This window comes from Zosterops lateralis (assembly GCF_965231275.1).
Source record: "Zosterops lateralis genome assembly, chromosome: 13".
NCBI classification, from domain to species: Eukaryota; Metazoa; Chordata; class Aves; order Passeriformes; family Zosteropidae; genus Zosterops; species Zosterops lateralis.
The window spans coordinates 5,299,029-5,313,492 of NC_139773.1; the positions used below are offsets into that span (position 1 = coordinate 5,299,029).

A 14,464-nucleotide genomic window follows, 5' to 3' on the forward strand; every position below is an offset into this window, starting at 1 on the left:
CTGTAGTTGTTTCGTCATAGCAGCTGCTCAGTGGTGCTGTAGAATCAGTCATTGCTATAGGATGTAGTTTGGACAATGAAACACTGTTCTTTTTCCTGTAGAGTCAAAACAATTATCCAGTTTTAGCTGTGATCACCAAAATTAGAGTTTGCCTTTTCCTTTGTTTCTGGGCTGCACATTAATCATGGTCTGCATTGGAGTCTCAATGGTGGATAATATGATGAAATATCAGTTTCCATTTTAAAAGTATGTAAAGTATGATTATCAGGGATATTCACCATGAAATTGTCATGCTTTTATGCTGGATTAATGATAATCAGTACAGAAGATCATGAATATAACCCTTGTAAACAACATAAACTTGTATGGACACTAATATATGAGTAAATCAAATGGAAATTTGTTCAGAAATATAAATTCTGCTAACAACAAAACCAAAAACCTATGACCCCAAAAATTTTAATTATGTAACTCAATTTCATAGAAAAGACTGAACACAGTGGCTGTAAATAATACCCATGTGCCAATTTAATTGTGACATGCGTCTAGCCTAGCAATTTAATCCATGTCATGTTTTCTTATCCTAAATCCTTAGTAAGTTGTGGGGTTTTTTTGTAGGGAAATCTTCCACCAGATTATCATATCAGCCTAATAGATATTGGTCTTGTCTTGGAATATCTCATGGGTGGAGCCTATCGCTGCAACTATACTCGGAAAAGTTTTCGGACTCTTTATAATAATTTATTTGGACCAAAGAGGGTAAGAATGAGTTCATTCTGGATGTGGCCATTGTGCTGATGGTAAAAAATAAGTAATACTCTGTTCCTTTGTTTTTGTGAGACACTGCATATTAAATTCTAAAGAAATGCTGCAAGATAGAAGTTGAAACTCCCAGAGTGAAGTTACAAAAGACAGTTGTAAGACATCTGTGTTAAAGGGTGTGAGGACATAAGAGATGGTGAACACACTGATCTGGAGGTGAATTTCCTCCTATTCCAGTAGTTTACAATCCAAGTATTCCTAACTGTGGTGTGCTTAGAAGTATTTTTTTTTCGCGCTTTTGTGACCATGTGGTCATTTTATTCTCAAAGCATTATTTATCAAATTATTCATTTAACTCTTCAGTCTGAATTAAAATCTTTCCTTTGAGTGCAGGATAGTTTATTCCAAACTCATTGCATTCCTGCAAATACAATTTAAATGAAGAGTAACTAATTGCAGCATTATTGGTACAATTATTTATAGCAGTAAGTTTTATAATAAATGTTGTACATTTGTAAATAAAAATGGGTTTGCTTGGTATTGTTTGGTCTTTCAAATTTATCTCCCATCTAACTGACTTTCTTTTCAATTTTTTAATATTCAGCCAAAAGCTCTTAAACTACTGGGGATGGAGGTAAGTTGGATTTATTAAAATACTGGTTTTATCTAAACAGTATTTATTTCTTAATACAGTTCTGTTCTTGCTCTTAGCTTTTTCATTATTACTGTGATTTACAGAAAATTTCAACTAGACAGGATATTCCATTTTGCAAACACTGTATTAAATACCTCTGAACATTTTTTAAGGGCTGCATCTTTCAAACTGCCTAAAGCTCTGCTTAGTGGTCTTCAGGCAATTTTTAGCACTATTATGTAATAACATGCTTCATGGTGGAACATACTGTAGACTTAATTATTCATGTGTATACATTAATGACATTGAAAAGAGAATATAATCTCAGCGGTGCTACTTATGGCAAAATTGCCTTTAACCATGAAATAACAATTTCTGTGCTTAATGATGTTTTACCATATAGAAAACGTTTAACTTGACTGAATATCAAGGTGGTCAGATGCTGCCCTCCACTATAAAACATCCTTGCTACTGTGATGGCAATATGTTTTGTAAACAGTGATGCTGATCCAGAACTGTGGGTCCAGCCCCTTCCTCAATTGCTCGTGTGTCTGCAGAAATGTGTAATTGAGCAGAAACAAATCTGGAATGATACCTAAAAACTCACTCTGTTTCAGAAAACATAATTATCACCAGGAAAGCACTGACATCAAGAGACAGGTGCATTTCTGTATTGGGAAGTGGCATTTTACTAATGCTGTGAGAGTGCTCAAGCACACTGTGCATTCATGCTGCTTGTGTTACAGTTGATGTGAACCATACCCCCACACAAATGCCCCTCTTTCCCCAGGCAGATAAGCAGCCCTTTTCTCAACACAGAAAATCTGTAGAGAACCTCTCAAAGAGGCTGTGTTTAATCTCTCTGATCAGCTTCCTGTTTTCTAGTGGATCAAGGCCAAAAGCTCAGCCCCTCAGAGGTGCGACCCCTTTTGATCAGCATTGATCACAGGGCTTCTCCAAAAGCTTTCTTTGATCTTCATATTTCTTTCAGTGAGAAATGTTTTATGTGGCACAAAGTGAAATGTTCTTTCCACTTGACAGCAGGTATACCCTGCTCCTTCTTCCAAGAGAAAGAAAAAGTTAAAAGAACATTCACATTTCTTTTGCTGAAGTGATCAGTAAGTTGTTGTGACTCCATGTGGTTGGGTTTTTTCATTTCCTGTGTTAGCAGCTCTAAAACAGGAAGTTTAGACTTCTCAGCACTTTCTATCTTACACAGGGTTTTGTTTCCATTTGATTTTCCTAGGGTGTAGAGGACTTAATTTTTTGTCCTCCATTTGAGATTTAATGTCCTGGGCTTCAGAGATGGTAAATACTTTGTGCGATTGGTGACCCCTGAATTTTCCATAGAAGGCAGAGGTCACCACTTGTAGTTCTTAAAACTGCTGAAGGAGAAGTACATGCTCAGTTGCTGAGCTGAGTCATCATCTTTGGAAATGGTGTGAGAGTCTGAATTTTGAATTTGGATTTGAATTCACATTTTGTGGAAAAATAGTGCATTATGTTGGGCTTGCTTGAATGAGAACTGTTTTTGTGGAATAGCAATTTCTTTTTCTTGCAATCCACTTCTGAGATTGGACTCTAGGTCTACTATGATGATGAGCTCTGTCTACACTTATATATGCAATGTTTTTCCTACATTTTTTAAACCCTAATTTTCCCAATCATGGCTTTTCTCCCTTCAGGATCCTGCTTCATTGTCACTACTTCCCTTCCGTTACTTCCATGTTGGTTCCTGTAGTAATGGCCTATCCTCCCTATCCCTTTAAGAAATGGGATATTAATATCTTCCATGTGCACTGCATACATAAGAGGAGATTGCTTATTCCAAGGTGAAGACTCCCTTTGCTATCTTGCTGTTCTTAAGGGTGCTGTGTGTCTGTCTTTGCCTTTTGCATGTTGCCATGGCCTGCACGTCAGTGGGAAAAGTGCTCTGGTCCCTGGAGGATGTGCAGCACTGCTCTGCAGGGATAGACACAGACACACAGAGTTGGAAATGACAGTGGAGCCCATCTGTAGGAATTCAGCTTTGTTAGAGTCCCATTGAGACTGCAGAGGAATTCATTAAATAGTAATTTGTTGCACACCAGCCTGTGCAATTCCACATGCAGTAGAGGTCTGTGTACAATGCAGTGTGAAGGGATGCTTTCAGTATCAATGGGTTCTACTGCACTTTTCCAGGATGGGTGACTTATAATTATGTGTACAAGAAACAGCACCCTGAATAAAATCTGAGTCTGTGTGTGCTTGCCCAGTGCATGCTCTGTCCTATTGCATTCATGGTAGCAAATGGGAAAACCAAATTAGAACTTTGAGTATTAATGTGTTCTCTCAGTACTTGTTCCGTGCGTGGTGCTGTTGTCAAGTGAGCTGTTGAAAGCTGAAGGAAACAATTTGTCTTCCCAGGATGATGAGCCTCCCACCAAAGGGAAGAAGAAAAAGAAAAAAAAGGAGGAAGAGATTGATATTGATGTGGATGACCCAGAAGTCAGCCGCTTTCAGTACCCCTTTCATGAGCTGATGGTGTGGGCTGTGCTCATGAAAAGGCAGAAGATGGCCCTGTTCCTTTGGCAACGAGGGGAGGAGTCCATGGCCAAGGCACTTGTGGCTTGTAAACTCTACAAGTCTATGGCCCACGAGTCTTCAGAGAGTGAGCTGGTGGATGACATCTCTCAGGATCTGGACAACAACTCAAAGTTAGTAAATGCACAGCAGATTTTATATCCACTTGCTACGAGCTTGCTGAGAAGCTTTACTTTTAGTCCAGTACAATTCATTTATAAATGTAGTTTAACAGAATGCCATTTGGAGCAAATTTATCAACTACAGACAAGGCAAAACGTGATCTCAGCATCTCAAGGCAGCACTACCAAGGAGAAAACTTAGATTTTTTCTGACAGAATGCATTCTTTCTTCAGCTTCTCTCTGTAAAACTAGCTAGTTTTATTTCACAAATTTATTTTCATAATTTACTCCCATGAATTAAGGAGTATCTGATGATATATATAAACTGCCTTTAAGATGTTATTGGTCTAAGCGAATTCCCTCTGCTCACTAACAGTTGGTTTGGAACTTTTGTAGGCTGTCCCAAATCAAGCTTGAGATTACTTGTTCTTGTCACTATACATGTGTGTGGATAAACATGATACCCAGGGAACAGAACTAAAACCCCAAAGCAGACTGGGGTAACCAGCACAGGCTGGTCTGCAACAAATTACTAAGTCAAACTTCACTGATCTTATCTTGTATCTTCCAGAGATTTTGGCCAGCTGGCTGTTGAACTCTTGGATCAGTCCTATAAACATGATGAGCAGATTGCCATGAAACTGCTGACATATGAACTGAAAAACTGGAGTAATTCTACCTGCCTGAAGTTGGCTGTGGCAGCCAAACACAGGGACTTCATTGCTCACACCTGCAGCCAGATGCTCCTGACAGACATGTGGATGGGGCGGCTGCGCATGCGGAAAAACCCCGGCCTTAAGGTAGTTCTGTTCTGCATCAGTTCCAAAGAGAGTTTGTTAGATGGAGCACTTCGTCATACACAGTGTTTGTGTAGCAAAAATGCTTGCTTAGAGATGTTTTAAGAACGTATCTGTTTTAAATGTTTTAATTCCTTTTGTTCCCAATTTCAGGATATCTAAGGAATATTACGCCATGACAAAGGAAAATATAGCTCCATAAAACACTTAACATGATTGGAATCTGAGAGAAAAGTTGTGGCTTTCAATAAAGCATGAGATTTGTTAATTGAGAACATGCTCCTTCTATTGAAAATTAGTTGGAGACAAGCAAAAATATCTCCATTAGAGGTCCATGCAATGGGAGTAGAGATAAAATAAACCATATGTGGGCACATGCTTCTTATATTGCTTAATATCAGACCAGTTGTGACTCAGTGTTGAAAAGAGTGAAATCTGTGCAATTGCATTGTGTGAAACCATGTGATTGTTATTTCCTGCTTCTGTGATTTCACGATGCAGTTTCTCTTACTGATTTTAATATTTCCTAATTTTTTGATTTACAAAAAAACCAAGTGATGTGAGGGGGCTCTCACAGAAGAGAATCACGAGTGACTCAATGCTAAGAAAGCAGAGCAGTGTTTCCTTGTGTGTGTTTTTATATGAATATAATCCTTTCTTTGTTGAGTTATGCAGTTGCTGTCACGCATATAGAGGCCCATCCTGCTCACCTCCTTATTTCTTTAAATCCTCTTTACTGACAAAGTGTCTTCCCAGGTCAGACTCCCAAGTTTGCTGACACACACATTGCACTGTCTCTGCCATTCTCAGTTTATTTCCACTTTCCCATATCTCCCTCTTAAACCTGTTTAATATCTTCAGGCAACTGTCCTGCCTTTCAGATTGCATTATGATACTTCCTAAATCTGTTTATTATTCTCCTTTCTTTTCTCTAAAGAATTAATCAACCTCCTGATGTTTGTTCTAGCTTCATTACCTGCCTTCTTTTCTCTGCTCCTTTTCTGTACTTTGGCTTGTGTTTCTGTATCTAAGCCATCTCATATAGTAAGAGAATTTTCCCAGGGCTATCTGCAAAGATTCTTTCAATTTCCAACTTTTTTAACTATTAAAACTAATTACAGTAGGTGACTAAAGTAACTATAAATTCCAGTAACAAACCTGAAGACCTCTTCTAACCACTACTGTGTCCATTTCATGACATTTCTCTGTACACTAATTTTGGAGCACAATTTCTTATTTGCAGAGTATTTGTGGAGATGGGAGGCTTTCCGGGGTGCCATATTTCATGGAATACTTTATTACCAATGCTTCTTAAGTACTTACTCATTCCTATAGGCTTGAGGATGGCAGAATATCTTGAATACTGTACGAAGGAAAATTTTGGGTTGGGACCTACCTTGTTACGAAATCCATAATATAAATAAATATTGAGTTGAAATCTTTCTTGTTTACAGGTTATAATGGGAATTCTCTTCCCTCCCACCATCCTTTTCCTAGAGTATCGGAGTTATGATGACTATTCCTACCAGACATCAAAAGAAAATGAGGAAGGCAAAGAAAAAGAGGAGGAAAATGCGGTCAGTAATGGAGGTTATTAGAAAGTTCTAATATCTCAGGACTGCTCATTTTTCTGACTTCTCTGATTATGCTATAGCTCACTCAGGTTAAAATCTCAACTTCCTCTGGTGATAAAATCAGTGAAGAATTATGTGAGTGTATAGACTGGATTCTCAGGGCACAGGAAGTGTCTGTGTAGTTCCACAGATTTACAGAATTCTATTTATATACTTTTAAAAAGAGGTCTATTGCTCAGGGGAATCCCTGCATAGTTAACACTTGGCTGGGGCTGTGGTTGAGGGAAAACTACTATTTTTACTGCTGTGCATTGATGAAATCTGACAACTTTGGTCTTCCAGGATGCAAATGCAGATACAGGTTCCCGAAAAGGAGATGAAGAGAATGGAAAGAAAAAACAACCTAGCCTTCCAATTGGAACAAAGATCTATGAATTCTATAATGCACCTATTGTCAAATTTTGGTTCTACACAGTAAGTCATGATGATTAAACTGATAGTGATCATTTTTCTCACGCCTGTGAAACTGAAAGGATTCCAATGTAAAAGTAATAACTGTGTAATAAATAAATATTTTTCTGACATTTGTGGAATCTGATGAGCAAAGCACTCCCTTTATTCAGAGGAGAATGCACAGAGAGTGTAACAGAATGAATCACTGAAACTTACATTGTCAGCCTCTACAGCTCCTACATGCTGGGAAGTTTTGGTGTGGAATACACCAAACTGAGTGCAAGCTCCATGAGCCAGTCACTCAATCCAAGCTAGGCTGGATTCTCTTGCTTTCTAAAGGACCTGGCTTCTGTTCTGCATTGAAATGTCCTTTAGGACCCAAGAAGTAACCCCATAGTATCATTGCTATTTGCCCTGTTGCTCAGATGGGTGCAGCCTAGATGGGAGCACAGATCCCAGTCCGCTAAGAATTCATAGGTACTTTTATTTAAAAACAATTAAAACCAATCTAAAATAAAATACTTACTTTTGACAGGCATCTAATTTTCTGTTTATTGCATCAAGAATTATCTGCTGTTAAACTGTTATAATAAAACAGAACATCTGTTCATGCTACTGCTCACAAATTTTGGATGTGCCCTGTAAAAGGGATACTGGTTCAAGATGTGTTCAAGATTAGAGTGCCTGATACCTGATAGGTCATATTAATATGTAGGTTTTAGTTTTAGCACATTTTAACCACAAAACACTACATTGGTCCCTTTCTGCTGCCTGAGTTAATAATTTAAAAGTGAAATTCCTATTTAATTTCAAAGAAAATATTCAACATGGTTTTACAATGCAAAGAAATTACATTTTAGTAGACTATAAAAGCCCCAGGGACAAAGGGCCTGGTTTAGAGTGCTTTAGAATTGCTGGTTTTCTTCTTTCCACAAATGAGATAATTCAGCTGTCTGGATCATATATTCCACAGCCTCTATGATTCCTTTAGCTGCTGGAGGTCTGTGGAGGAAATATTTTTTCTTGTGCAAGTAAGGGTCTTCAGCAGCTGAATATTTCACACTTAGCCTCAACACACAGGTTCATATGAATGTCCTAATTAGCAAAGTTATTAGGGAACTGAGTAAAGAGGGCTTTGCTTTCATGCATTATCAGGCCCCTCAGCTAAGAGGATTTGACTGCCTTCTGTCTGGTGTTTCTTCTCCGGTGATGCAGCCTTCTCTGCTCTTACTGAATTAGGCTTCAGCAAGAAACTTGCTCCTGAGACTGGCAGCCACTTAAAATAACCAAAACAGCTGCAAACCTACTGTCCATGTAGATGGGTTTAAGTAACAAGTGTAGGAAGAGGGATTGATAAATAAACTTTGTATGTCTCTGGCTTCAGCTGAAGAGTGTATTCTGCCCAGACAGGCTCAACCACATCATTGCAGAGTGGAGAAAGCAAGTGGGCTGTATGGCTCTTTACTTTCCCTACTCCTCCAGGCAGGTGCTGCTCACAGCTTTGCTCCCTGTTCTGCTTTACATCTGCCTTGAGATGGTGGGTAAACATTTCACACTGAAAATTCCATTCTTTAGAAAACTCCATTTTCTCCCTGAAATATCTTTTGGGTTGTTACTGTTTTGCTTCCAGATTTTTTCCCTGCAGGCATTGAATCCTTTTTGATTTCTTAGCTCTGGATTTCCAAGATCTAAAATTTTTTTAGTTTGGCTGGTCAGGAAAGGCTGCTGTTCAGCTTGGAAACACCAGCACCACCAGTTTGATATTTACACAAGTGGTTGTAGAAAACTGAGTTTTAGTTCTTTTGGCTTAAGCTAATAATCCAGGACTTTGAAATGGAAATTAGTGGAGACTGGGTTTGTTGTGTGTGCATGTGCGTGTGTGTGTGTGTTTAAGTCATCTCAAGTAATTGAATACTGCCCTAATTTGGAAGGATCCTAGGACACATCATCTAGAGTCCATAAAGGATTTTCCTCTTTTTTGGCAGATATCATACCTTGGTTACTTGATGTTATTTAATTACATCATCCTGGTGCGGATGGAACGATGGCCATCAGTCCAGGAATGGATCGTCATCTCCTACATTGTGACTTTGGCTTTGGAGAAAGTCAGAGAGGTAAAGTCTGACCATACCAACATTTCATAATCCTTAGAATGAAGCTCTCTCTTAGAGATTATAATGGCATGGACTTGTGCACAGAGTTGAGAGGCCAGACAGGAGAGATGTATCCTCTCTGTATACATATTCTAGAATATACTAATAACTAAAAATACTCTTGCTTGAAACAAATTTTGCTGACAGTGGAGGGGGGGCCTCTGACACCTATTGAATATGACAAGATTGGTCTTTTTTCATTACTTCAAACATGTAACTTGGATTTTTTTCTAATTGTTTCTTTGTTGTATGTTCATTTGTTTGTTTTTATTTCAGATTCTGATGTCGGAGCCTGGCAAGCTAAGCCAAAAAGTCAAAGTTTGGCTCCAGGAATACTGGAATATTACTGACCTGGTGGCTATTTCAGTATTTATCATAGGAGCAATTCTTCGCCTGCAGAACCAGCCTTACATGGGTTATGGAAGAGTGATTTACTGTGTAGATATCATTTTCTGGTACATTAGAGTACTGGATATCTTTGGTGTGAACAAATATCTGGGACCTTACGTCATGATGATTGGAAAGATGGTTAGTGCCTAAATTGCTATAAATTCTGTCTTGAAGAACTCTGTGGGAAACTAAATTCCATTCTGCTTTAAAAAGAGGTTTTCTATGGAGTAGGACTGAATATAGCCTGTGAAGAGTTGCCATATGAATTTCACACACACACACAAGATGTTATACTCATGCAATGACAGATTGCAGATACACAAGGATCATCCAGAAAACCATCAGCTGTGCACAGGAGATAGTACAGCAATGATTGTATCATCTCTCTGCAACCACAGAGGAGGTCTGTGCTGAAAGCACAGCATAGTACATTTGATGCAAAGGAGAACAGGGATAGCAAAGATTTTAGCATTTTACGTATTTTTAAATGCAATCTGGTATTCCTTTAGGTAACTGCTTTCTCTGCATTTGTATGTATGCTTAATACTTGAGTATTACTTAAAGAATGCTGTCAAGAAGATTCTCTTGCTATTTTCTTGTTTGCTGTTAAAGCATGCTGGCAGACAGACCTGCTGCTGCCACCGTGCTCCCTGGTGGTGCTGAGAGCCTCTCTGTGCTCTCTCTGTGCAGATGATTGACATGCTGTACTTTGTGGTCATCATGCTTGTGGTTCTGATGAGCTTTGGAGTGGCCCGCCAGGCCATCCTGCACCCCGACGAGGAGCCCTCCTGGAGACTGGCTCGCAACATCTTCTACATGCCCTACTGGATGATCTACGGAGAGGTGTTCGCTGACCAGATAGACCGTAAGAGTAGAATTCATAGTAAGAGTCTGTTTCCTGTTTCTGAGGCAGATGATCAGATCCAAATTAAAGACTGCTTTTAATTTGGAAGTAGTGGTTTGGCTTTACGAGGATGTTGTTGTTGTTTTCTTGTGGCAGACCTGAGACTGAACAATTTTCTGTTCCCCACCTGCATGTCTGCTCTCTTGGTTTGTATTCAAATCCAATTAACACAGAAAGTGTTGTAGTTCGGAATATTCTCCTGTCCAGAGTATGGCAGTGTTAAGTGTTCTGTTTACTTGCAGGGATCAACAGAGATCATTCTGAAATGTTCTTTTCATTCAAAGATATACTAAGAGTCAGTTCCAGCAGAAGAAGAAAAGAAATAAATCCCTCGTGCAGGAGGTTAAAATACACATATCTTTTCATCTCCAGCTCACAAGCAATGAGCTCATACATTTTTACTCCCAGTCATACATCTGTCTGCTTTCAGAAACATTTCCATTTCATGAATCACTCATGTTGTTCTTTTCCAAACCTATGGGAAAACAAAACAAAAAAAGCTTGATTAGCTTTGAACAAGGAAATAGCCTTTCTTACAGGAAACCTGCACACTAAAAAAATAGCTGTCATTTTTTTAAAGGAGATGTAAGATATCCCGTTGCTGCTAATTTTGTGTTAATATCTGAAATTTGTATGACAGTCCAATGTGCAGCTGGCCTTCTCTAGTGTGTATCAAGTAGTTTGCACTTTATCTGAACTAATACAAGCTGTTTCAACTTGGTGCATGTGTTACTTCAGTCACCTGCATATACTGACAGGCAGGGAAGTGGAAGCCTGAAGAATCTGAAGGTCCAAGTTCAGAAACCGTTAAGATTCATCATCATGAGAAGCTTTCACTCTAAATGTCAATTAAAGTGTACTTTAACTGTTTAGAAAGAAATAAAGTCATTAGTCTGTTTCTGACTAGTGTACCATCACATCAACTTTGTTTCCTAATGAATGCTTGTTTCTTTAATGTAACATAGGGTACAGTAAGTTACTCTTGACAAGTGAAAGGTCAAGCCAGACCTGTCTGATACTGCAGTTCTGGTGCACAAGAGATCCTGAGCTTATCCTGGTTCACAAGTGGGACAATTCTCCCACGGAGAGGAAATTACTGTAATGGGCTATCCCTTATCTCACTCTGTGCATTCAAATCCTACTTCAGTTTGAACAAAGAATATTTGCCAGTGTAGACAGTTTGATTTCCTTATAAATCAAAATTCACACCTTGCCAGCCATCTCTTTAGTGTAAGAGGTGCACCAGGCTTCTCTCATGCTTCCAGTCATATACTCAGCAAACTTTGGATTGGAAATCATTTTCAGCAGTGCAAAAGATTTGGGGGACAAAAGGTTTGGACTTTCTGGTTGTACAAGTTCAGCTACTTGGTCCTTCCCAGGTCAGAAGCTTCGCTGTGTCAGTAGCCTAAGCATAAACTAATGTGTGGGTTTGTGTTATTTTAATATTAAAATAATTGTGGCTATGCATGGCATTTTTCTACACTGCCTTACAATTCTTCTGTACATTTCTCCTGTGTAGAAATCTATGGACTGACTCCCAAAGATCTTTGCTTTCAATAAGAAATTTTCACTCTAACCTGTCTGTGGTTCTCTGTAAACACACCACAAAAGCATCCTCAGAAGTCACTGGGGAGTAATGGCCATGGGCAGTCTAATATGACTCTGACTTAAGTGCTGATGGCTGGTTTTGGCAAGGCCCAGGGGTGTAAACAATTTATGGAAGTATTACATCAAATATTACCTCTGAAAGGTAGTTGGACTTCGTCAGTAGCTTCTCTGAGGATAGGATGTCATCTGGAGATCACAAGTCACCGAATTTGCTGGGCTTGGAAGGCACTTTTGGAGATCATCCAGTTGAACTGTCCTGCTCAAAACAGGGTAAATTAGATTTATCCCAGATTTCTTAGGGACTGTCCAGTCATGTTTACAGTATCTTGAAGGATGAAGACTGTGCAGCCTCTCTGGACAACCCGGTTTAGATGGAATTTCCCATCTTTCCACCTTTGCCCACTGCCCACTGCTGCTTCTCCTTTCACTGAGAAGAGTCTGGCCCTGTGTTCTTTTCTCCCACACATCATCAGGTATTTATAACATTGGTAAGATCTCCTTGACCTTCTCCAGACTAAATTATCCCAGCTTTCTCAGTCTTGCCTCATTTGTTAGATAGTCCAATCACCTTAGTAATCTCATGTGGCCCATGACTGGACTATTCTGATATGTCCATGCCTGATTTCTATGGGGGAGCCCAGAACCAGACACACAAGTCCAGTTGTGGTTTCACCAGAGCTGACTAGAGGGGAATAATTACCTCCCTTCATTTGCTGGTAGCACTTTTCCCAATGCACCCCAGGAAGCTCTTGTGTGCTTCACTCTCCTTAGAAGATGTGCACAAGCAAGAAGTTATCAGTATCTTGTACTCAACAGCATCATACTCTTAAACAATAGAGAAGCCTGGTTGAGTTTCTTTCAATAGTGTGACTTTTCTTACCAGGATTTGGGATTTGGCAAGTAAGTACCCAGACTGGTAGTCTAAAATGGGCATTAATGATACTGATGTTATCACAGTGTACAGTAGCATGCCTATTAATGGAAATGTAGCTATTCAAAAGAAACAGCTGACAGATTCAAAGCCAGGGTGGTTAAAAAGGAAAAAAAAAAAAAAAAAAAAAAAAAAAAAAAAAAAAAAAAAAAAAAAAGTTTCCATAATAGCTAAAAGAATGATTTTTGTGTGGTAGTTTTGAGTTGCTTTGTGTTGACGGCCAGTTTTGTTTACTTGCCAGAAATATCATGTATATTTAAATGATCATCTGCCAGAAGCATTTTGTGATATATTATTATCATTACTTTGCTGCCATATGTAACATTTGGGGAAAACAGCATGAGAAGGAAATTGCAGAATGCAATGCATTTTTAACAGGGACTTTTTCCTCAACATATGTCTCTACTATTCTGACATTTGAGTTGCTTATCTTTTCTTGGCAGCAGAACTGTATTTCCAATCATCTTTTTTTGAGTTCTGTTTTTTTACTATTCTATTGTTTTCTTTTTTCTCTCCCTGCCTCCTTTTCTATTCCGTTCCTTTGGAATGATGTTCAGTCTATGCCATGGAAATCAATCGTAAGTCTCTGTGGAGAGCTGATTATCTCATTTAGCTGAATATGTTCATTAATCTTTTTCTTGACTAGTTACTCATATTTTAATTACAGCACTCATCCAATATTCAGGTGTGAATGTTTTTTTTTTTTTTACTGTAATAACTTCATTTGCAAATGAGCAGAGCAAAGTGCAGATCAGAAGTTTTAACTGAGTTTAAGTTGTTGCTAAGACTTGTTTCTAATTCTAGTACACCAACAGTAAAATAATTGGGGTTTTTAAATTATGATGCATAAGTGGCATTGTATAACTAATTCCCTTTGATTACCTAGATACAATATTACTGTGGTTTTGGCGGTATTTTCATTGGTGCATTTGAATAAAATTAGGATTCATGTAACTTTCCTGCTATACTTTTCTTAGGAAAACCAGGAAAACATGTAGGTCTGATGTTTGAAATGCAAGTAAAATAAATGTTATTCATTAAAGTCCAAATACCTCTTTGAGACCTCAGTAAATAAGCTTAGTTTGTTTTTAAATATTTTGAAGTATTTTTCAAGTGAGGTTGAAGCATTAGGGTTTTTTTGCAAAATGTTTAAAAATACTAGGTTTTCTATTCACATAAACTAAATCTGTTACAAACTCTGTCAGACTTCACATTTGCTTAGATTGCAGCTAAAGAACCTGTGGTAGACAAAAACTTTACCTGCTACTAAATAGTTCCAAAAGTTAGCCTTGTATTTGAAATCAGATATGTTGGCACTGCACTTACAGACAGAACAAACTTGCTACATTTATCCAATTCCAAGACAGCTCTTACCCAAGACAACCTATTTATAGAATTACTTCAGGCAGTTATATTGGTTTGATCAATATTCTCAATTTTTGTCCCATTCTCAGTAGTCTGCTGTTGCTATATAATTTTCATTTTAGAAATTGATCTTTTTGGTAGCATTAACCTGCTGATAGCATTAATAGCCCCAGACAGGTCAAGTAATAGACTGGGATCCATCTAGGGA

At 38.4% G+C, this 14,464-nt stretch overlaps 1 protein-coding gene across 1 annotated transcript in view; it reads left to right on the forward strand.

Annotated features, from left to right (window-relative positions):
* TRPM1 (transient receptor potential cation channel subfamily M member 1) overlaps positions 1–14,464 on the forward strand; it is a 74,719-nt gene that overhangs the window by 52,527 nt on the left and 7,728 nt on the right. Inside the window, exons 14-23 of the mRNA XM_083871237.1 lie at positions 619–759; positions 1,367–1,396; positions 3,803–4,092; positions 4,653–4,881; positions 6,333–6,455; positions 6,795–6,926; positions 8,891–9,019; positions 9,335–9,586; positions 10,139–10,313; positions 13,449–13,469. Of these exons, the coding sequence (XP_083727363.1) occupies positions 619–759; positions 1,367–1,396; positions 3,803–4,092; positions 4,653–4,881; positions 6,333–6,455; positions 6,795–6,926; positions 8,891–9,019; positions 9,335–9,586; positions 10,139–10,313; positions 13,449–13,469 (1,522 nt within the window). The remainder of the gene's footprint in view (positions 1–618; positions 760–1,366; positions 1,397–3,802; positions 4,093–4,652; positions 4,882–6,332; positions 6,456–6,794; positions 6,927–8,890; positions 9,020–9,334; positions 9,587–10,138; positions 10,314–13,448; positions 13,470–14,464) is intronic.